General features: G+C 36.8%; 1 protein-coding gene across 6 annotated transcripts in view; it reads right to left on the reverse strand.

The window, feature by feature from the left end:
- Positions 1–17,448, reverse strand: part of Ask1 (apoptotic signal-regulating kinase 1) — an 843,483-nt gene that overhangs the window by 735,833 nt on the left and 90,202 nt on the right. For all 6 annotated transcript variants that reach the window (XM_090379009.1, XM_090379010.1, XM_090379014.1 and 3 more), the window contains one exon: positions 4,197–4,307. In XM_090379009.1, the coding sequence (XP_090235135.1) occupies positions 4,197–4,307 (111 nt within the window). The remainder of the gene's footprint in view (positions 1–4,196; positions 4,308–17,448) is intronic.

Consider the following 17,448-nt stretch of genomic DNA (forward strand, 5'->3'; position numbering starts at 1 on the left):
TCACCAGTATATAAGCAATGAAAGAATTCATAGCAGAAATAGTAGTAGTAGCGGCATGTGATGCAAGAAAGTAAGTGTATGAGCTTATGCAGCATCAGCCAAAAAAAAAAAAAAAAAATATATATATATATATATATATATATATCACACCATTCCCTCCAAATGCCTGTCCAGTTCCTCTTTAAATTTATTCAACCTATCAACTTCCACAACGACAGATGGAAGTTTGTTCCAGAAATTAACCACCTACTGGCCAAAGGCAAATTTCCGCACATCTATTCTACATCTGCCTTTTCTTAATTTGAATTTTTTTCCCCCTTAGGTTCGTAATCTGAACAAGTGGAAGGATCCCATCAGTATTAAGCATGCTCAACCCACTCAACCCATTATACACCTCAATCAGATCATGCGCAGGTGCCTAGTCTCCAGCCACTGCAATTTGTAGAACTTAAGCCTCTCTTGGAAAGAGGATCCCTTCATTCCCCTCACCAATCTTGTTGCCCTTCTCTGTACACGCTCAAGCAAATCTACATCTTTCCTAAAATTAGGCCTCCAGACCAGTACTCAAGGCATGGCCTGACCATTGCCTTATACAGAGGGACAATCACCTCCTTTTCCCTACTAGCAAAATTCCTATATATCATTGACAAAACCCCATGACCTGCCCTGGCAGCCTGTCTGCATTGCTCAGAAAACTGGATATCTGACTGCACAATTACTCCCAGGTCTTTTTCATTTTCTACCACCTTAAGTACCACACAGTTGGTACTTTTCTCTGGGGTTATTTCTACCCATATGCAGTACTTTGCATTTGTCAAGGTTAAACTTCAGTTGCCACTTCTCAGCCCATCTGCCCAAATTATCTAGAACCTGTTGCAGTAGCACATTGCCATTACTGTCATTAACAACCCTGCCAACCTTTGTCTCATCTGCAAACTTCGACATTAAGCCTGATATATACCTTCATCAATATCATTGATAAATATACAAAACAACAGTGGACCCAACACCGAACCCTGTGGGACTCCAATAATAACATTAGTCCACAAAGAGCAGCACCCATTGATTATCACCCTCTGTCTTCTCCCACTTAACCATCCTTTTATCCATTGTAGCGACTTACCCTTAATACCATTCTACTTTATTTATAACTACTTTAGTAGTTATAAATTGGTTGCTACATACAGAAATGATGCAATTGCACTAACTTGTATGGGAGTTAATTTACTTGTCTTTTTTCCAAACGTCCTTTTGAATTATTAACCAAATTTGGGCATGAATCAGTCCCACAACTAGCAGGGCTCAAAATGAAAAATTTTATGAATCAGGAAGCTCATCAGGATTATACATTCAAAGGACAGCTAATGCATGTACATGGTATTATCAATGCTTTTAATAAATCAGAACAGCACTCCTGTATTCTGGCATCCCTTCCAAGCCCTGCTCACTATTGATTTCTTGTAGCATTTTGAAATCACTACAAGAAATCACTATTGATTTCTTGTAGGTATTCTTGTAGCATACCTACATGACTTTTCCCACTACTTGTAACCTTTTTTTCAAATAGACTTGTCAGAGGAGGATAGATTTGCCACTGTTTTACCAGTCTAAACTTTTACTCAGACAGTCGAACATGTACACACATTACCTTTCCTTTTTGCACCACTTTCTAGATAGCAGTAAACATCAGGCCAAGCATTCATCCACTTTCAGAGAAAGGCACATAGTCCACTCTCAAGCATACAAATTAATAACAGGAACCTAATACTACCAAGGGTTCAATCTTCTCTTTCAATACCCTTGCTACTTCAGTATTTAAGCCTACCATAACAAAGGCATTATCAGCACTAAGTACTAGACAGTCGTCTAAAAAAATTCCACAAGCTTCTAAGCTGGTCGAAAGATGCCCATATATTTTACCCTGTAGGGTAACTTCACAGCAACTCACTCTGTGACAGAATATTTTTCAATCTGCTGGGTACTGTCTTCTTCACAAACATGTTAGAAGAAAAGAACACAAGTCGGAGAGAAAGGCAAGAGAATATTCATGATCTAGAATATTCATGATCTAGTTATTGGCAGTGATTCATCATGTAATAACAATCTCCAAGTTAAAGAACTGTTAGGTGGCAGTGTTCATGGTTTACTAGCATGAGATTTATTCAAAGCAATAACTACTCTCAATAATAAATGTAAGGGCCTTTGTTTTTGCAAAGGTGTTTATAATGGCCTGACACTATTTAAACACTTTTCAGAGGAATCAACTAATGTTTTAAAAAGTGTAAATGCCAAATTTGACAGTAATCAGAGAGAATAAAAAGCATTTTATACCCACTAAGAGATATTGTTCAAAGGTTTAGACTAAAATGGATGTCAGAGGAACTGATGAGCTTAGTAGCACAGAAGAAAATTGCATGGAATGATTCTAAATTGCAGGGGATACAGAGTCCTACAAATTAGCATGCAGTCAAGGAAATCAAATGGTTAAGCAGATTATAAGTCTTTGGCTAAGCAAAGGAATTTTTTTCTTACATTAACACTAGAAAAAAATAGATCAATCACACTGGCCCATCGGATATGAATAGCATAGCTATTGATGATCCTCTACACACTGCTGATAAACTGAATGAATGAATATTTTACATCCACCCCATATTTGAAGCAGTTTTTAGAGAAGAGATTAGCAGACTTCTATATAATACATCTTGGGAGTTTAACAATTTTAAAACAAAACAGAAAGGAAGGTATAAGAGAAACTTGCTAGAGCTAAAAACATCTGGGGCTGATGGAATCTATCCAATTAAAAGCTGCAAAAAAGGATGTAAAGAATAAACTTCAACATTATATATACTTACAGTATATTTTTCAGGTACTGTACGTGAATGATATGGCATTAGAGGAAAATTATTACTATGGATAAAGGGATGGTTAAGTGGTAGGAGACAGAGTGGTTATAAATGGCCACTGCTCTTTTGGGCTAATATGATGAGTGGGGTTTCACAGGGGATGGTGTTACCCCCCTTTACTGCTTTTAATATTTATTAATAATACTGATGCAGGTATTTCAACTCTTATGTCTAAATTTGCTGTGATACAAATGTGTTAAAGTATTGTTGGTTAAATTCTTTAAAAACATTTTGAAGCATCCTTTATAAAAATGTTTAAGGCCACTTCTGTAAACAGAGACTGAATTTAAACAACAATACTTAAACATTTTAAAAACGAAAATAAGGGAAGACCTGAAGAACAAGAAAGAAGACTTCAAAAACCAGAAGAACAGCTTAATCTCACCCCCCCGAACTAGCCAGCACAACAACCCAGAGGATCTGAGGACAAGGTACGAATCCATCCATCTCGAGGCTACAATTCTTCAAAAAAAATAATAATCATCATCACTAGATCCAGGATATACTCCTTGGCATCCTGCTATTAGATTATTGATGAGAAACCTCATTTTATAAATAAGCAGTTGATTGACAGAACCTTTTGCTAGAACGCAGTCAGAATTGAGATATTCAGCAAGCAAGAGGCTGCTGACATGTAAGAAATTCTGGTTAACTTTAATTTCAATTTAATCTATTTGGTTTTATTTATCCTTGCTTATATTACTCAAATTATATAGAACAGGTAAAAGTAATAATATAATACATATTAAACAAAGTATAAATTGTAATTATCAACTAGAAGTTTTGTATGTTATATTTATATTAACATCATAGTAATTTGGTTTATTTTTTTTTTCTTTCTGTCCTTAGAAAAACCTGCCTACATATGAGGATGGGTTCTGGCAAGGTTCTTGAATCATTATCTTAGTGCATAGGGATTCAATTAGTAGCTAAATAGTAAATCTTAATATTCATGTGGTATAAAAGTTGTCATTATAGAAAAACTAAAGTACTGACAGCTAACCAATTTGAAACAAATTTTCATTCATAACTAAAGTTTAGAAAATATTCAAAAATCATGGTATCACAATATGTATGTCATGATAATGGATTATGCAATGATAATTTAAATCCTTAAATTAAAAAAAAAATGGAAAACTGATTAATAGTGATAAAACTATTGCTGAAGGAATGACAACCATGTACAGCATGCATATATTTATAAATTTTTTTGCAAAAATAAGTTCTTACAACCTTCAGAGCATATTAATAGATACTAAGGTATACTTAGAAAATTGGATGTTCAATTACCTTTAAGGGTACAGTTGAGCTTGAATTGAAATCGTTGTACAATAAAATATTTTGCTTCATACCAAAGCTTTCCCTTACACCAAGATGATAGAAGAGAGCACTTTGTTGATCCTAAACGAAAATATTCATAATGTAGTACTTCACATATGAAAGCAACAAGGTCTTACAATAATATGTTCATCACCAAATTAACCAAGGTGATTCAGTTAATCAAACAATATCAAAATGCATAAACTACACTTTATTAAATCAGAAAAATGCATATATCGTATTCGGTGCTTTTTTTTGTAAAAAAAAAAATATGTGAAGTACTCATTCTTTGCTATCAGGAAAAATTGAAAATTAAAAGGATATGAAAAGTACTCTAAAATTTTATTTTTTCTGATGTTGTTACTTTAATAGTAATGTTTTTGGAATAAGAACAACAAATTTAGTATATTGACACAGTTTATTAAGCATAAATTTATTATTCAAGTATAAATAATAAGTAAATAAGTAAAATGTGAGTAAAGTAAGTAAATAAATCAGTCAACTACTGACTGATCCTGAGTGCCGGGCACTCAGGATGAAGGGTCTGTAGTCACGAATGATCATTAGTGAAGTATTTCAAATAGAGAGCTTTTATGGTAACTGAAAAAAAAAGTTTCTAGTATCCCGGCTTGGCCTAAAACTGTGGAACTAACAAAAATGTCTATTTGAGTCTTTCCAGTTGTTGTGAATGGAAGAAGTCGGAAAAGCGACTCCGACTTCTTCCATTAGAAGCGATTAAAGTCTTGGGGAGAAGCGACTGGCCGGTGAGAGCCATGCAAGACTCTGTGCAGGCACTTCCCCACCATCGCCGCCTCAACACTGGCTTTCTGACTACCGCCTTGCCAGGACAACTCCAGCTTTGAAAACTGTTAAAAAATACTTCTCGTCGCAAAATTTATAAATGACCTTTATAGAATTCCTTTTTGTCACCAAAAGGAGAGTTACTTAGTACAAAGAAGCATGCTATCGAAGTCCAATAAAATTTTTTTTTTAATTTAACACAAAAAGAAAATGATAGATTTCAACTGGAATAGTTTTCTCTTGAAAAGTATTGAATAACAACATTGCAAATGTGATTTTTAAATTTTTAGCTCCATTAGCGATGGAAATATAGGTGGGGGACATGAAAATTACTCACATTTTCCTGTCTGATGCCACCATTTTTAATTTAAAAAATATTTTAAGCCTACTCGTTGAGCTCTTTCCAATGGTGTATAATAAGCTATAGGTTGTCGAAAACGTTTTGCCCCCTCACACACATTTACCCCGCCCCCCCCCCCATTTCTCAAACAAATTTTTGTCAACAACAATCAATATGGCGTCATGTTGTCCCACATGATGTACAAACCCGTGCAAAATTTCAAGTCAGTAGGTTGAGTGATTCCAGAGATACAATGTTGTGACAGACAGACAACCAAGTGACATTATAAATAAATAAATTTTCTGTTTATACTCCAGGATGACCAAATGGTCAGAGGAGTTCACATGACAGACAGAATACAAGAAACAGCACCATATTTAATGGTCACGGGCCTGAACCCCGGTCACTCAAGGCACGTGTACTTATGCACTTGCACAATTGACAGAGAAGGGCAACAAGATTAGTAAATGGAACAAAGGGTTGCTCTTACGAAGAAAGGCTTAAGTTTTGCAAATTACAGAGTCTGGAGACTAGGCACCGGCGAGGTGATCTGATAGAGGTGTATAAGGCTTTGAATGGTTTGAGCATGCTCAATGCCAATGGGATTCTTCATCTTTCTCAGAATAATCACCTCAGAGGGCATAAATTCAAATTGAGGAAGGACGGATGTCGGATAGATGTGCGGAAATTTGCCTTTGGCCAGCGGGTGGTTGGTTGTTGGAACCGACTTCCATCACTGGTTGTTGAAGTTGATAGCCTAAACAAATTTAAAGCTCAACTGGACAGGTATTTCGAACGAACGGAGGGGTGAAATGGGAGTGGGTTTTTTTTTTTTTTTTTTGTTTTTTTTGGCTGATGCTGAATAAGCTTGCTTTCTTGCATCATATGCCTCTGCTAATGCTAATGCTAACTCTGCTACGACGGCTGTCTAGAGGATCCTTCGTTAGACTATGGACCCTAAAAATAATAAGTAAAAATTATTTCGTAATAAAATTTTTGTAGAATATTCCAAATTTTTATTAAGTTCTCATCCGACACCCGATTCCGACTTCTTTTCTTCCTCTTTGTGTGTTGCTCAATGATGTTTCCGGAGCAGCCATGAATCGACATATTTTGCTGGATCGAAGCGGGTCAGTGGTGGGCCTACAATTTTAAGAAACAGTAGGGAAGAAACTATTTTTGTCATTAACGAAGCTCTGGTTGGGCTGGCGATCAGATTCATTTGTGAAAATCCTCGTTCACATTCACTCGATGAAATTGGTATCATACTCAGTGTCCATCAAATGCTTCCATTCTTCAAAAACCATCTTTTCAATTAGGTATTCCCAAAATCCATGAATTGTATCTTTCATTTAACTGAAACCTAACTGATAATTTTCTAACTTAATTTTAACCAAATGCCAACAATTCATGTTTAGAAGATTTAATACCTTGTTGTCCTCTTTTTGCCTTCTTTTTGTTGTCCTCTTTGTTGTCCTTGTTGTCCTCTTTTTGCCTTCTTTAAAATTGGGAGGAAGAGACATAACACAAATACTGGCAAGGCTCTTCACAAAGTGCATTAGAAAAGGTGCGATGCCTAAGCAGTGGAATAATGCAATCATAGTTTTGCTGCATAAGAAAGGAGATAAATCAGAAATTGGAAATTATAGACCAATTAGCTTCTTATCCCATATCTACAAGTTGTTCACAAGGGTCATTACTAACAGATTAGAAAGAATACTTGATGAGAATCAACCGAAAGAGCAAGCTGGCTTTAGGACAGGATTCTCAACTATGGATCACCTTCACGTAATATCACAGCTAATGGAGAAAGCAAATGAATATAAAACACCATTATGCCTGGCATTTGTGGATTATGAAAAGGCATTTGACTCCATACAGCATAAGGCAATGTTTCAGGCTTTGATTTGATTTGATTTGGTAGTTGTTGGCGCATCGGCTTCTGTGGCCATATTGCACCTCCCAAGGTTTTTTTTGCAGTACTTTGATCCAAGCCCGAGGCGGGAATCGAACCCGCGACCTTTGGGTTGCCGGGCAGGTACTTTACCCACTCGGCTAGCCCGGTCGGCTATGTTTCAGGCACTGGAAAGACAAGGCATAGATACTCCATATATTATGATTTTGAAGAAAATATATGAGAGTGCTACATCCTTTATTAGACTAGACAAAGACAGTAGCAAATTTAAAATCGAGAAAGGAGTTCGACAAGGAGACACAATATCTCCGAAGCTGTTTACTGCTGCCCTTGAGGAAGCTTTCAGAAGATTAGACTGGTCGCAGAAAGGAGTCAATGTGAACGGAGAGTACCTAAACCATTTACGATTTGCAGATGACATTGTGGTCATAAGCCATGATCCCAAAGAATTAGAGGAAAATCTTAATCAGTTATGCACAGTTAGTAAGGATTTTGGACTAAAGATGAATATGGCTAAAACAAAAGTAATGATGAACAAGTATGCCGCGGAAAGGGAAATAATGATTGAAGGAGCAGTAATTGAAAAGGTGGAGTCATATACTTATCTGGGACAAGTTATTAGCTGTAATAATGATAAATGGCTGGAAGTCAAGAGAAGAATAAATTTTGGATGGATAGCATTCAGGAAATATAGTCACATACTGAAGAGCAATATCCCAGTTTGTCTGAAACGTAAAATAATGAATCAATGTATACTCCCCACCATGACTTATGGAAGTGAAACTTGGGCACTCACCAAAAGAATGGAAGAGAAGCTAAGAACTACACAGCGAAGAATGGAACGAATTATATTGGGAATCAGACTGTTAGATAAGAAGAGAAACACATGGATTAGGCAGCAAACTCAAGTAAAGGACATTCTTATCAAAACTAAAGAACTAAAATGGTCTTGGGCAGGACACATAGCTCGAAGACATGATGACAGATGGACAAAGAAAATAACAGAATGGTACCCAAGAGGAGCTAGAAGAAAACCTGGAAGACAAAGGCGGAGATGGATAGATGAAATTCATGAGTTTTTGAGTAGTAAATGGATGACCAGTGCTCAAAACAGAAGGAACTGGAAAGTTGCTGGAGAGGCCTTCATCCTGCAGTGGATTGAAAATGGCTGATGATGATGATGATGATGTCCTCTTTTTCCTTCTCTCATCACCAATATTGTTACTAGTGCTTAAATTTTAATTTTTTTTTTTTTTTTTTTTTTGAAACTGTCTTTTTTCCCCATACAGGGGCATAGCCCCTGTATGGGGAAAAAAGACATTTAAATTCAAAAGACATTTAAATTTAAATTATTCTGTATAGGAAAAATTAGGACACCACTGCAGTAGAAGGTGGACCAGAGCCCATTGGGAATACCCCTTAATCTGCTCACTGCTGACCTGCACAACTTTTCCATATGTGGGACAGGTGGTTAGATAGGTTTTACCAGGTATCACTAACCCTTTAGCTCTCTGAATTCACTCTCTTAAACAGCATTAATTGCCTAAATTGCCTGAAGGCCAGAAATGCGAATAGTGCGTACCGAGTTAATTCTCTCCTAATCGTTCGATATATGAAAATTTTCTTCGCTCAACGGAAAGTATTTGAAATATAACTTCCAAGGGGAATTCAAAATGATTTGCTATAAAAGGACTTCATTAAACAGAGGTCCAACTGAGTAATTTAGAATTATAAAAAGGGTTATACAGTTTCATATAGAAAATATCTTTTTAGCGAAAAATACAAATTTAGTTAAATAATTTTAAGCTTATTTGAATAATAGGTAAACATGTGAAAAAAATTTACGAAATATTACAAATTTCGGAGTGCACTGCATCCAAATGTCACATGTCACTGTCAATAAAGTTGCCGGTACACCGTACCGTTGCGTACCGTCCCAAAAAAAAAAAAGCACTGTCTGTTCTTAATATTACATTTGCTGATAAAAATGTTTAGTTACATTAAAAAATTTTTAGCTGTTTAAAGGGAAGACAATTTCTTTCACAGCTAAATCACATTTTTTTTTTTAAACAACACATCTGAAGAACTTCCTTCCGCAACCCTAATAATCGTGTCCAGGCATATGGAAGCCCATGAACATGATGGCCCACATAATTTCTGTCATCTTGTATGATTTCTTCTAGAGATTTTGTCCCTCACATTGAGGGATTTGAAATTTCTCTTAGTTTTAATACCATGTTGTTGACTTCTTTTTCTTCCTCCTGACTGACCATTTTTTAAAGTTCTTGTATTTCATTGAATTTTAAATTACTTATCCCCAAATAAAATATCGGTCCGTGTAACAAGATTCTCACAAATCAAGAATTTTTTTTTAACTGTGATATGCTTATTCATCTCTTTCTCTCTCTCTCTCTCTCTCTCAAATTATGAGCCTCTGCATTGGCAAATGAAAACTTTTCACCATGAATTTTGGTATATACAGGTAGGTCCCGTTTTACAATGGTCCATTTTAGGACTTTTCATATTAACAACTGTTTCAAAATATTACCTGAAAAAATTGAAAATAACAAAAAAAATCAAAACTCAGTAACACATTGCAGCAATACTTGCAAGTGTTTAATTTGTATGTAAGTGTGTTTATCCAAATTTTATAATAGTTTAGGCAAATTTTATAAACATATTTTATAATCAATTTTAATTATTTATTCTAGCATAAGGTTTCCAGATTTTAACTTTTTTTATGAAAACCCCAAATATGAGAGGTATTAGAACCTATAGTACTTAGTACTGTGCATGGGTTGGAGGTTGAGAAGATTAAAGAAGATATTTCTTGACATTAGACTTGAACTTCTGTACACTGTAATTTTCAAGAAATATGTATGAAGGATGGTTGTTCCAGATGTTGTTGTTGTTTTTGTGTTTATTGGCGCATTGACAATTGAGATCATAGTGCACCAGTTCATTTGTTATACAATGTTCTCTTTATATAAATCTTGTTCGAATGTAAAAGGTTAACTGTTTCTGTGGTTCATTAAGTAATTAAATATTATATTATTATTTAAATATTATTTATTATTTAAATTATTCTGTAAATATTATATTATTATTTACAGCAGCTGGTATATGTTGATTGTTTGTAAGAATCTAAAAATATCTGACACGTGTTCCTTGTCACCTAAAAGATCTTTAAGGGTGATGTTTTGGTTTCCTTTATATAATGATGAAAAAATTCGGTGTCGATCATTTTCATATGTTGGGCATTTTATAAGTATATGTTTAACTGTTTGGATAGTATTGCATACTTGGCATCTTGGGGGTTCTTCTGCACGTAGTAGATAACCATTTGGGAAATGCGTATGGCCTATCCACAATCTAGTCAGAACAACTTCTTCTCTCCTTGATTTCCTTATGCTCGTTTTGGTTTTATTTCATATAATTTATTCCATGTTTGTTTTTGCCAGAGTTCTTGCCATTGGGTTAGACAGCGATTTTTAATAATTGGTTTGTAGTCCTTATGTGGAACTGCAAAATATTGTTCTTGAAGGTTAGTGCTTGATTTTGCAATTCAATCTGCTTCTTCATTTCCTTTTATCCCTTTGTGTCCTGGTATCCAGCAGAAAAGTATCTCTTGTTTTTTATTTGTGAAGCCTGTTAGTATCTGTTTGTATGGCTTGGATTACACTTAATGAATCACAGTATATTACTGTTCTCAAGTGGTAGGTGGTTCTGAAATGCTCCAGAGCTATCTGAACTGTTACTAATTCTGTAGTGTAGACACTACATTCTTTTGGGAGTTGGCGTGACAATGTAACATCTGGGAATACTGCTGATGCTCCTACATGGTTCTCTGATTTTGTTGTTATGTTGTTATTTGGTTTATAGGAGCATTAGCAACTAAGGCCATATTGCTCCGGGAATATGCGGTGGTCATTCCCTGACCTTTCCGCAACCTCCGTATTTGGTGGTGACAGGCTCAAACCCCAGTCTAATCAAGAAAGCGTGTGCTACGCACTGCTGCTCCTTCCCACCTGGCTACAGAGCCGCCCTCTGATTTTGATCCGTCTGTATATATTGGTATGTGATTGGGATATTGCATTCTATGTGCTGCGTGCAGTTGTTGAAAGTTGCTGTCTGATAAAGTATTTTTATTCCAGTTTTGTGTGAAGAGTTCATAAGCTGTGGTATGGTTTATCCATGGTGGATCTATATGTCCTTCTTGGTTTGCAACGTTATCTATTTTGAGATCATGTGTTATCAATAGCTCCTGTAGTCTGATGCCTAGAGGCTGATTTGCTCTTTTGAGGTTCCTATATATGTTTTCCCATTTTGGAGAGAATAAAGTTGTCCAAGTCAGATGTTCTCTTATGGGTCTTATCCCATAAGCATACAGCAGTGACAACTGTTGTCTCCTCAGGAACAGTGGTGATTCATTAGCCTCTGTATAGAGACTGTATATAGGGGATGTGCAGAAAGCTCCTGTTGCTATTCGTATTGCACTATGGTGAATCGGATCTAGCCATTTGAGGGCATTCTTTCTTGCTGAAGCATAAACCGGTGCTCCATAATCTATTTTTGACCTTACTAGTGCTTTATACAAGTTGAGCAGGTTATAACGGTCTGCCCCCCCAAGATGTTGTTGTTAAGCCTTTAAGAATATTAAGTTGTTTCATACATTTTATTCGTAGTTCTTTTATATGTTCTACAAAGGTCAACTTGTTGTCTAGAATAAGTCCAAGAAATTTTACACTTTGTTTAACTGGTATTGTGTTACCTTGCAATATTAGTTCAGGTTCAGAGTGTAAATTTCGTTTTCTACCAAAATGTACACAGACTTTTTTGTTTTGATATTCTAAACCCGTTTTTCTGGGCCCAATAACTGACGTTGTTAATTGCACACTGTATTTGTCTTTCTATTGTTCCCATGTTCTGTGCTTGATATGAAATACTGAAGTCATCTACATATATTGCATATGACACTGTGGGTGGTAGTTCTTTTGTGATGCTATTTATTTTTATGGAGAATAGTATGGCACTCAGGACAGACCCTTGGGGAACTCCTTCTTGTTTATATGATTTTGACATTGTGTTTTGTACTCTAACTTGAAATGTTCTATTTTTCAGGAAATTTTGAATGAATAGTGGTAAATGTCCTCTGAGTCCTGCATCGTGGCTGTCTTGTAATATACCATGTCTCCATGCTGTGTCATAGGCCTTTTCTATATCAAAAAATACAGTAACCATTATACTTTGAAGTTATAAATGCATCTTATATCTGCTTCTATTCGTACAAGGTGATCTAATGTGGATCGATTGTGTCTAAACCCACACTGCATATTGGTGAACCAGTTAGTTGTCTCAAAAAACCAGACTAATCTTTTGTTGATTATCTTCTCTAGCACTTTGCTTAAGCAGCTTGTGAGGGCTATCGGATGATAGTCATCTGGGTCCTTCTGATCTTTATTGGGTTTTTGGAAAGCTAATACTATTGCATGATGCCACGCTTCAGGATATTGGTTTTCTAGAAATATGCAGTTGTACAGTTGAAGGAGGTTTTCTACCTCTTTCTGCTTTAGGTGTTTAAGCATATCAGTGTATATTGTCTGGTCCAACTGCACATGTTTTGTTTGTGATACTGCTTGACATAATTCATGTATTGTAATTGGTTGGTTGTAGGGTTCAATCCTTTTAGTATTAAAATTAATTCTGTTTTTTTCTATTTTCTCCTTATAGGTCAAAAATTCAGTAGTGTAGGATTGTTTTGACGATACTTTAGCAAACGTTTCTCCTAATATATTAGCTATCTCTATTCCAATGTAATATTAGTGATGGTTGGTTTTTATACCCCCATTCATTTTTCCTATTTTATTCCATATTATGAAGACAAGATTTTAAGGTGGAATAAAGGACTCCATTTCTACAAGAATAATTTCACTGACATAATTTGGATATGGCTTACACATGGTAAGAACGTAACCAGATCCTTGACATAATATGGCCTCGACAATGCCCCCCCCCCACATACACACTACTTGGACTCTCTGATCACTATCTGGCAGAATAGAGGTAGCAAGTTTATACACTAGCTGATCCGGAAGCCTCCTAGAGAGTTACCAATAGGTTCAGTCCGGTGTACTATCTAGCAAATGGCCTGCAAACACCGTTTTAGAGCTGTATCCTCGAAATGTAAGGAAGCTTGGTTCTCGCCATGGTGTTGATAATAAAAACAAAAGATATCAATCATACTGCATCATGGGTTCCACCACTTCAAGCCTCTAATAAGCAAAGTGGTGGTATTGCACTGGTTGATGAGACATCTACCACCTAGTATTGCCTGGTAACACAGAGGGGTGGCATTCCTTCATGTGGTGTGGGTGCCACACCTCGATGTTGGTTCACACCTGGGTGGTCACCCACTGTGTGCTTGCACATGGGGGTTATACCCAGGATTACTAACAGTCCCACCATCTTGAAAGTGCAAGCAAAGAATTTGGCAGACCGTCTGGACTTTGCCGAAATTGGGTCACTTGACTTGAGTGTCACCCGAATATCAGTTTCCATTAGCATTTTAGACTCCTAGGTAGCAAACACAGCTTGTCTGGCATATCTAAGAGAATGTCTGCTACAGTCTCAAGGACCGATAACTATTTTAATTATTCTGACAAAATATCTTCTCGCACTCAAGGTTTTTCCTGAGTTGGTTTGATGTGTTTCAGGGTTGGGTTGGGGATCTCAGCTTTCGATTCTGTTGTGCGTCGGATGCTGTATCTCTGAGTGAAAGAATCCATTAAAATCATTTTATCCATTTATTTTATTCGTCTTAAATTTGGAGAGCATTGACTGGAAGCATTCTACGCAAAATATTGAGGTAATCTCTTACTCTTTTAAAGAGTAAGAGGAGAGCAATGACTGGAAGTATTCTAAGCAAAAGATTGAGGTAATCTCTTACTCTTAAATATACTGTTTCAACATAGAAGTTATTGAGCCTAGTAGCTCTGTTTTTCACAAATCTTAAGCTATGTACATAAGCGTACATAGTCTCCGACCAATACAAGGTACCTTGACAAAGTGCTATATTTACTGTAATATTTATTTATTAGAAATTTAAGAGGTTAAGACACTGTGAGCAATTTCATTGGGTTTCAAACTTCTTTTAGTGTTTTACTAACCAGACTGAACATTTTTTTGAGTGCTTTGCCCCATCCCTATTTTCCCATAAGCCTGTTGTTTTTAATGTGCGAAATACCATAACACAGATTTTTAGGAACACATGTACCGTGTTATAGCGGAACCCATTGTATTTTTCATTAATAAATGTTTAACTTCAATTGCCACTTCTCAGCTCATATGTCTAACTTTTCTGGAGTTCCTTTTGGAGTAACATACTTTCATTACTGTCATTAACCACACTGCCAATCTTTATATCATATGCAAACTTGGATGTTAAGCCTTATATGCCTTCATCAATATCATTGATAAATACAGAAAATAACAATGGGCCCAATACTGAACCCTAGCGGACTCTAGCAATAACATTATTCCACGAAGAGCAATGTCCATTGGTTACAACTCTGTCTTTTCCCACTTAACCATACCTTTATCCATAGCAGCAACTTGCCCTAAATGACACACTGCTCCCAAGTGCAGCACAAACTCAGCTTTTGCAAGGATTCTTGATTGAAGTATTTTAGGATTCAAGTATTGAAGTATTTAAATGGATTCAAGTATTGAAGTATTTAAATGGATTCAAGTAAACTTAATGATGGTATTTGTACTCTTTCTCATGCAACTCACATAAGTGCACAAACTTCAATTTAAAAAGGACAGATGTGGCAAAATCTGCTTTCAGCCACAGAGCAATTCACTGTAGAAACAAACTACCATATGCTGTTGTGGAAGTAAGTAGTTTGAATAAATTAATGGAAGAATTAGACATATTATTACAGGGGATGGACAGATTAGGTGGGTTTTACACAAACTATTCAAGGCACACTCAAAGCTATCCACAAACTGAAATGATGATAGTGAGAAAGTGTAATATAGCAACACTACGGTTTCGTGTACACAACTTTGAATTTTCATGCAAGTAATGGCAGAGACAAGCTATTCAAATAAAGATGCACATAACTTGAAGTACATATTGTAAGATCGTGCATTATAGCAGGATAAACTTTACTATGGGTTCTTTACAATTTGTATTGTAGTTACCATTATCAACACACACATGCAAGCAAGCACACGTCCGCGCGCGCACACGCACACACACGGTGTTTCAAAAGTGATGGTCAATAATTTAAAGGTGAACTGTACAGACTACAATATGCAAAAAAAAGCCTAGTAAACATGGGCCCTTAAGCGATTCGTTTTCGAGATATTGCACATTTCTAGTTGGGATCCACCACTGACAAGATGAATCCTTGACTTGTTTGTTTAGGTTAGGTTATGCTCATTCTCTCCCTTTCCTCTCTCTCAATACTCTGAGACGTAGCATGCATACCAATACTTGTCAAAGATAGTCAACATGGAAAGAGATTACAGTAACGAAGAGTATGCAGACATGCACTTCATGTATGGTAAAGCCAGTGGCAGTGCACTCGAGGCTGCATGTTTGTACCACGAAGCATTTCCCTGCCAAAGGCAGCCCAACAGGTGCACATTCATCAGGGTAAATCAACGCCTTAGAGAACATGGGGCACGAGCAGGTAGGCCCAGAAGTATAACACCTGATGTTGAGGAAAGGGTGTTAGAAAGAATGGAACAAAATCCAGGAATTTCGACAGGGTTGCTCTGCAAGAAATGTACTGAGTCATAGCAGAAGTAAAGTGTAATGTGTGTTTGGTGTCAAGCAGCACCAGGAGTTTCCCCCATCTCTGTGTTGCTTGCTTTGTGATGGGTGTGCCAGTTTGCTGGAAGTGCCAGAGATTTAAAAGTGTATGGATATTGTACATGTGTCGTGTTGGGTACCATTTAGCCGCTGGACCCCGGCTGGCCCAATGTTGCCCCACTTTTGTCCCGTGGAGGCAGACCAGGTACACCAGTAATTGGCAGGTGGCGTGTTGGAAGCAAGATGCTGTGGAATCGCAGATAGCTAGTGCAGGGGGGGGGGGTATTTCTGCACTCAAATTAAGCTCTGGCAAGACGATAAGGCATTGGACAAAATCCCGTCCAGGTTTGGTTGTCGCAGTCAATATGTTTTTCTTTCTTTCCTTCTACTTTAATTCTTTCCCTTTTCCTTTATTTTCCATTTCTTTTCTTATTCTCTCCTCTGGTTCTTACATTGTATTGTCTCTTAAGAGTCGCTGGATTTGGAGGATTTGGACTGATCGCTGTGGGCTTGTAGACTTGCTGAGAAACCATGCAGGTTGTTGTTTTGTTTTTAGGAGCATTAGCAACTAAGGCCATATTGCTCGGGGATATGCGGTGGTCATTTCCTGACCTTTCCGTATCCTCCATACTCCATATTTGGTGGTGACGGGCTCGAACCCCGGTCTAATCAAGAAGCATGTGCTACGCACTGCTGCTCCTTCCCACCTGGCTACAGAGGCACCAATGCAGCGTAGGTCTTCGTAGGTAGGACATTCGTGTACGAGGTGGTCCCAGGAATCTGAGAAAACAAAGTCATAGAGTTTCTTCCTGAAGGACCCATGTCCCATGAGAACAAAGGTGGTATGGAGGCCTGGAGTGAACCATGCAGGCTCGCTTGGGTATATCCGATGTACATCTGGGAAGAATTTCCGTGTTATGGCTCCTTTGGGGGAGTCGGACAATCGGGTTGGTTGGTTGATGGTTTTATTTGGTGGTTTTATTGGCGCATTAGCAAATAAAGCTATAATGTGCCAAGACCAGGTCATATATAAAAAATTTTAAACTTTCAGTGACGTAATCAGTTAGGTCACCATGTCAAAATATATAATAACACATGTATAAAAGATAAATCAATAAAAAATCACAATAAAATGTAGATTTTATATACGAGCAAAAACGTTTATTGATTTTAAAAAGCTAAAAACAGCAGACACATGGTCATTGTCGGATAAAATCTGACTGAGTGTATAAGGCTCAGACAGATGACTAAAAATGGTAAAATATAAATCACGTCAGTGTCTAAAACGTGGACACACCATTAAAATGTGATGAATAGTTAAAATGGTGCTGCAGTTCTCGCACAT

This window comes from Mastigoproctus giganteus, chromosome 8, assembly GCF_048544385.1.
Source record: "Mastigoproctus giganteus isolate SK-2022 chromosome 8, ASM4854438v1, whole genome shotgun sequence".
NCBI lineage: Eukaryota > Metazoa > Arthropoda > Arachnida > Uropygi > Thelyphonidae > Mastigoproctus > Mastigoproctus giganteus.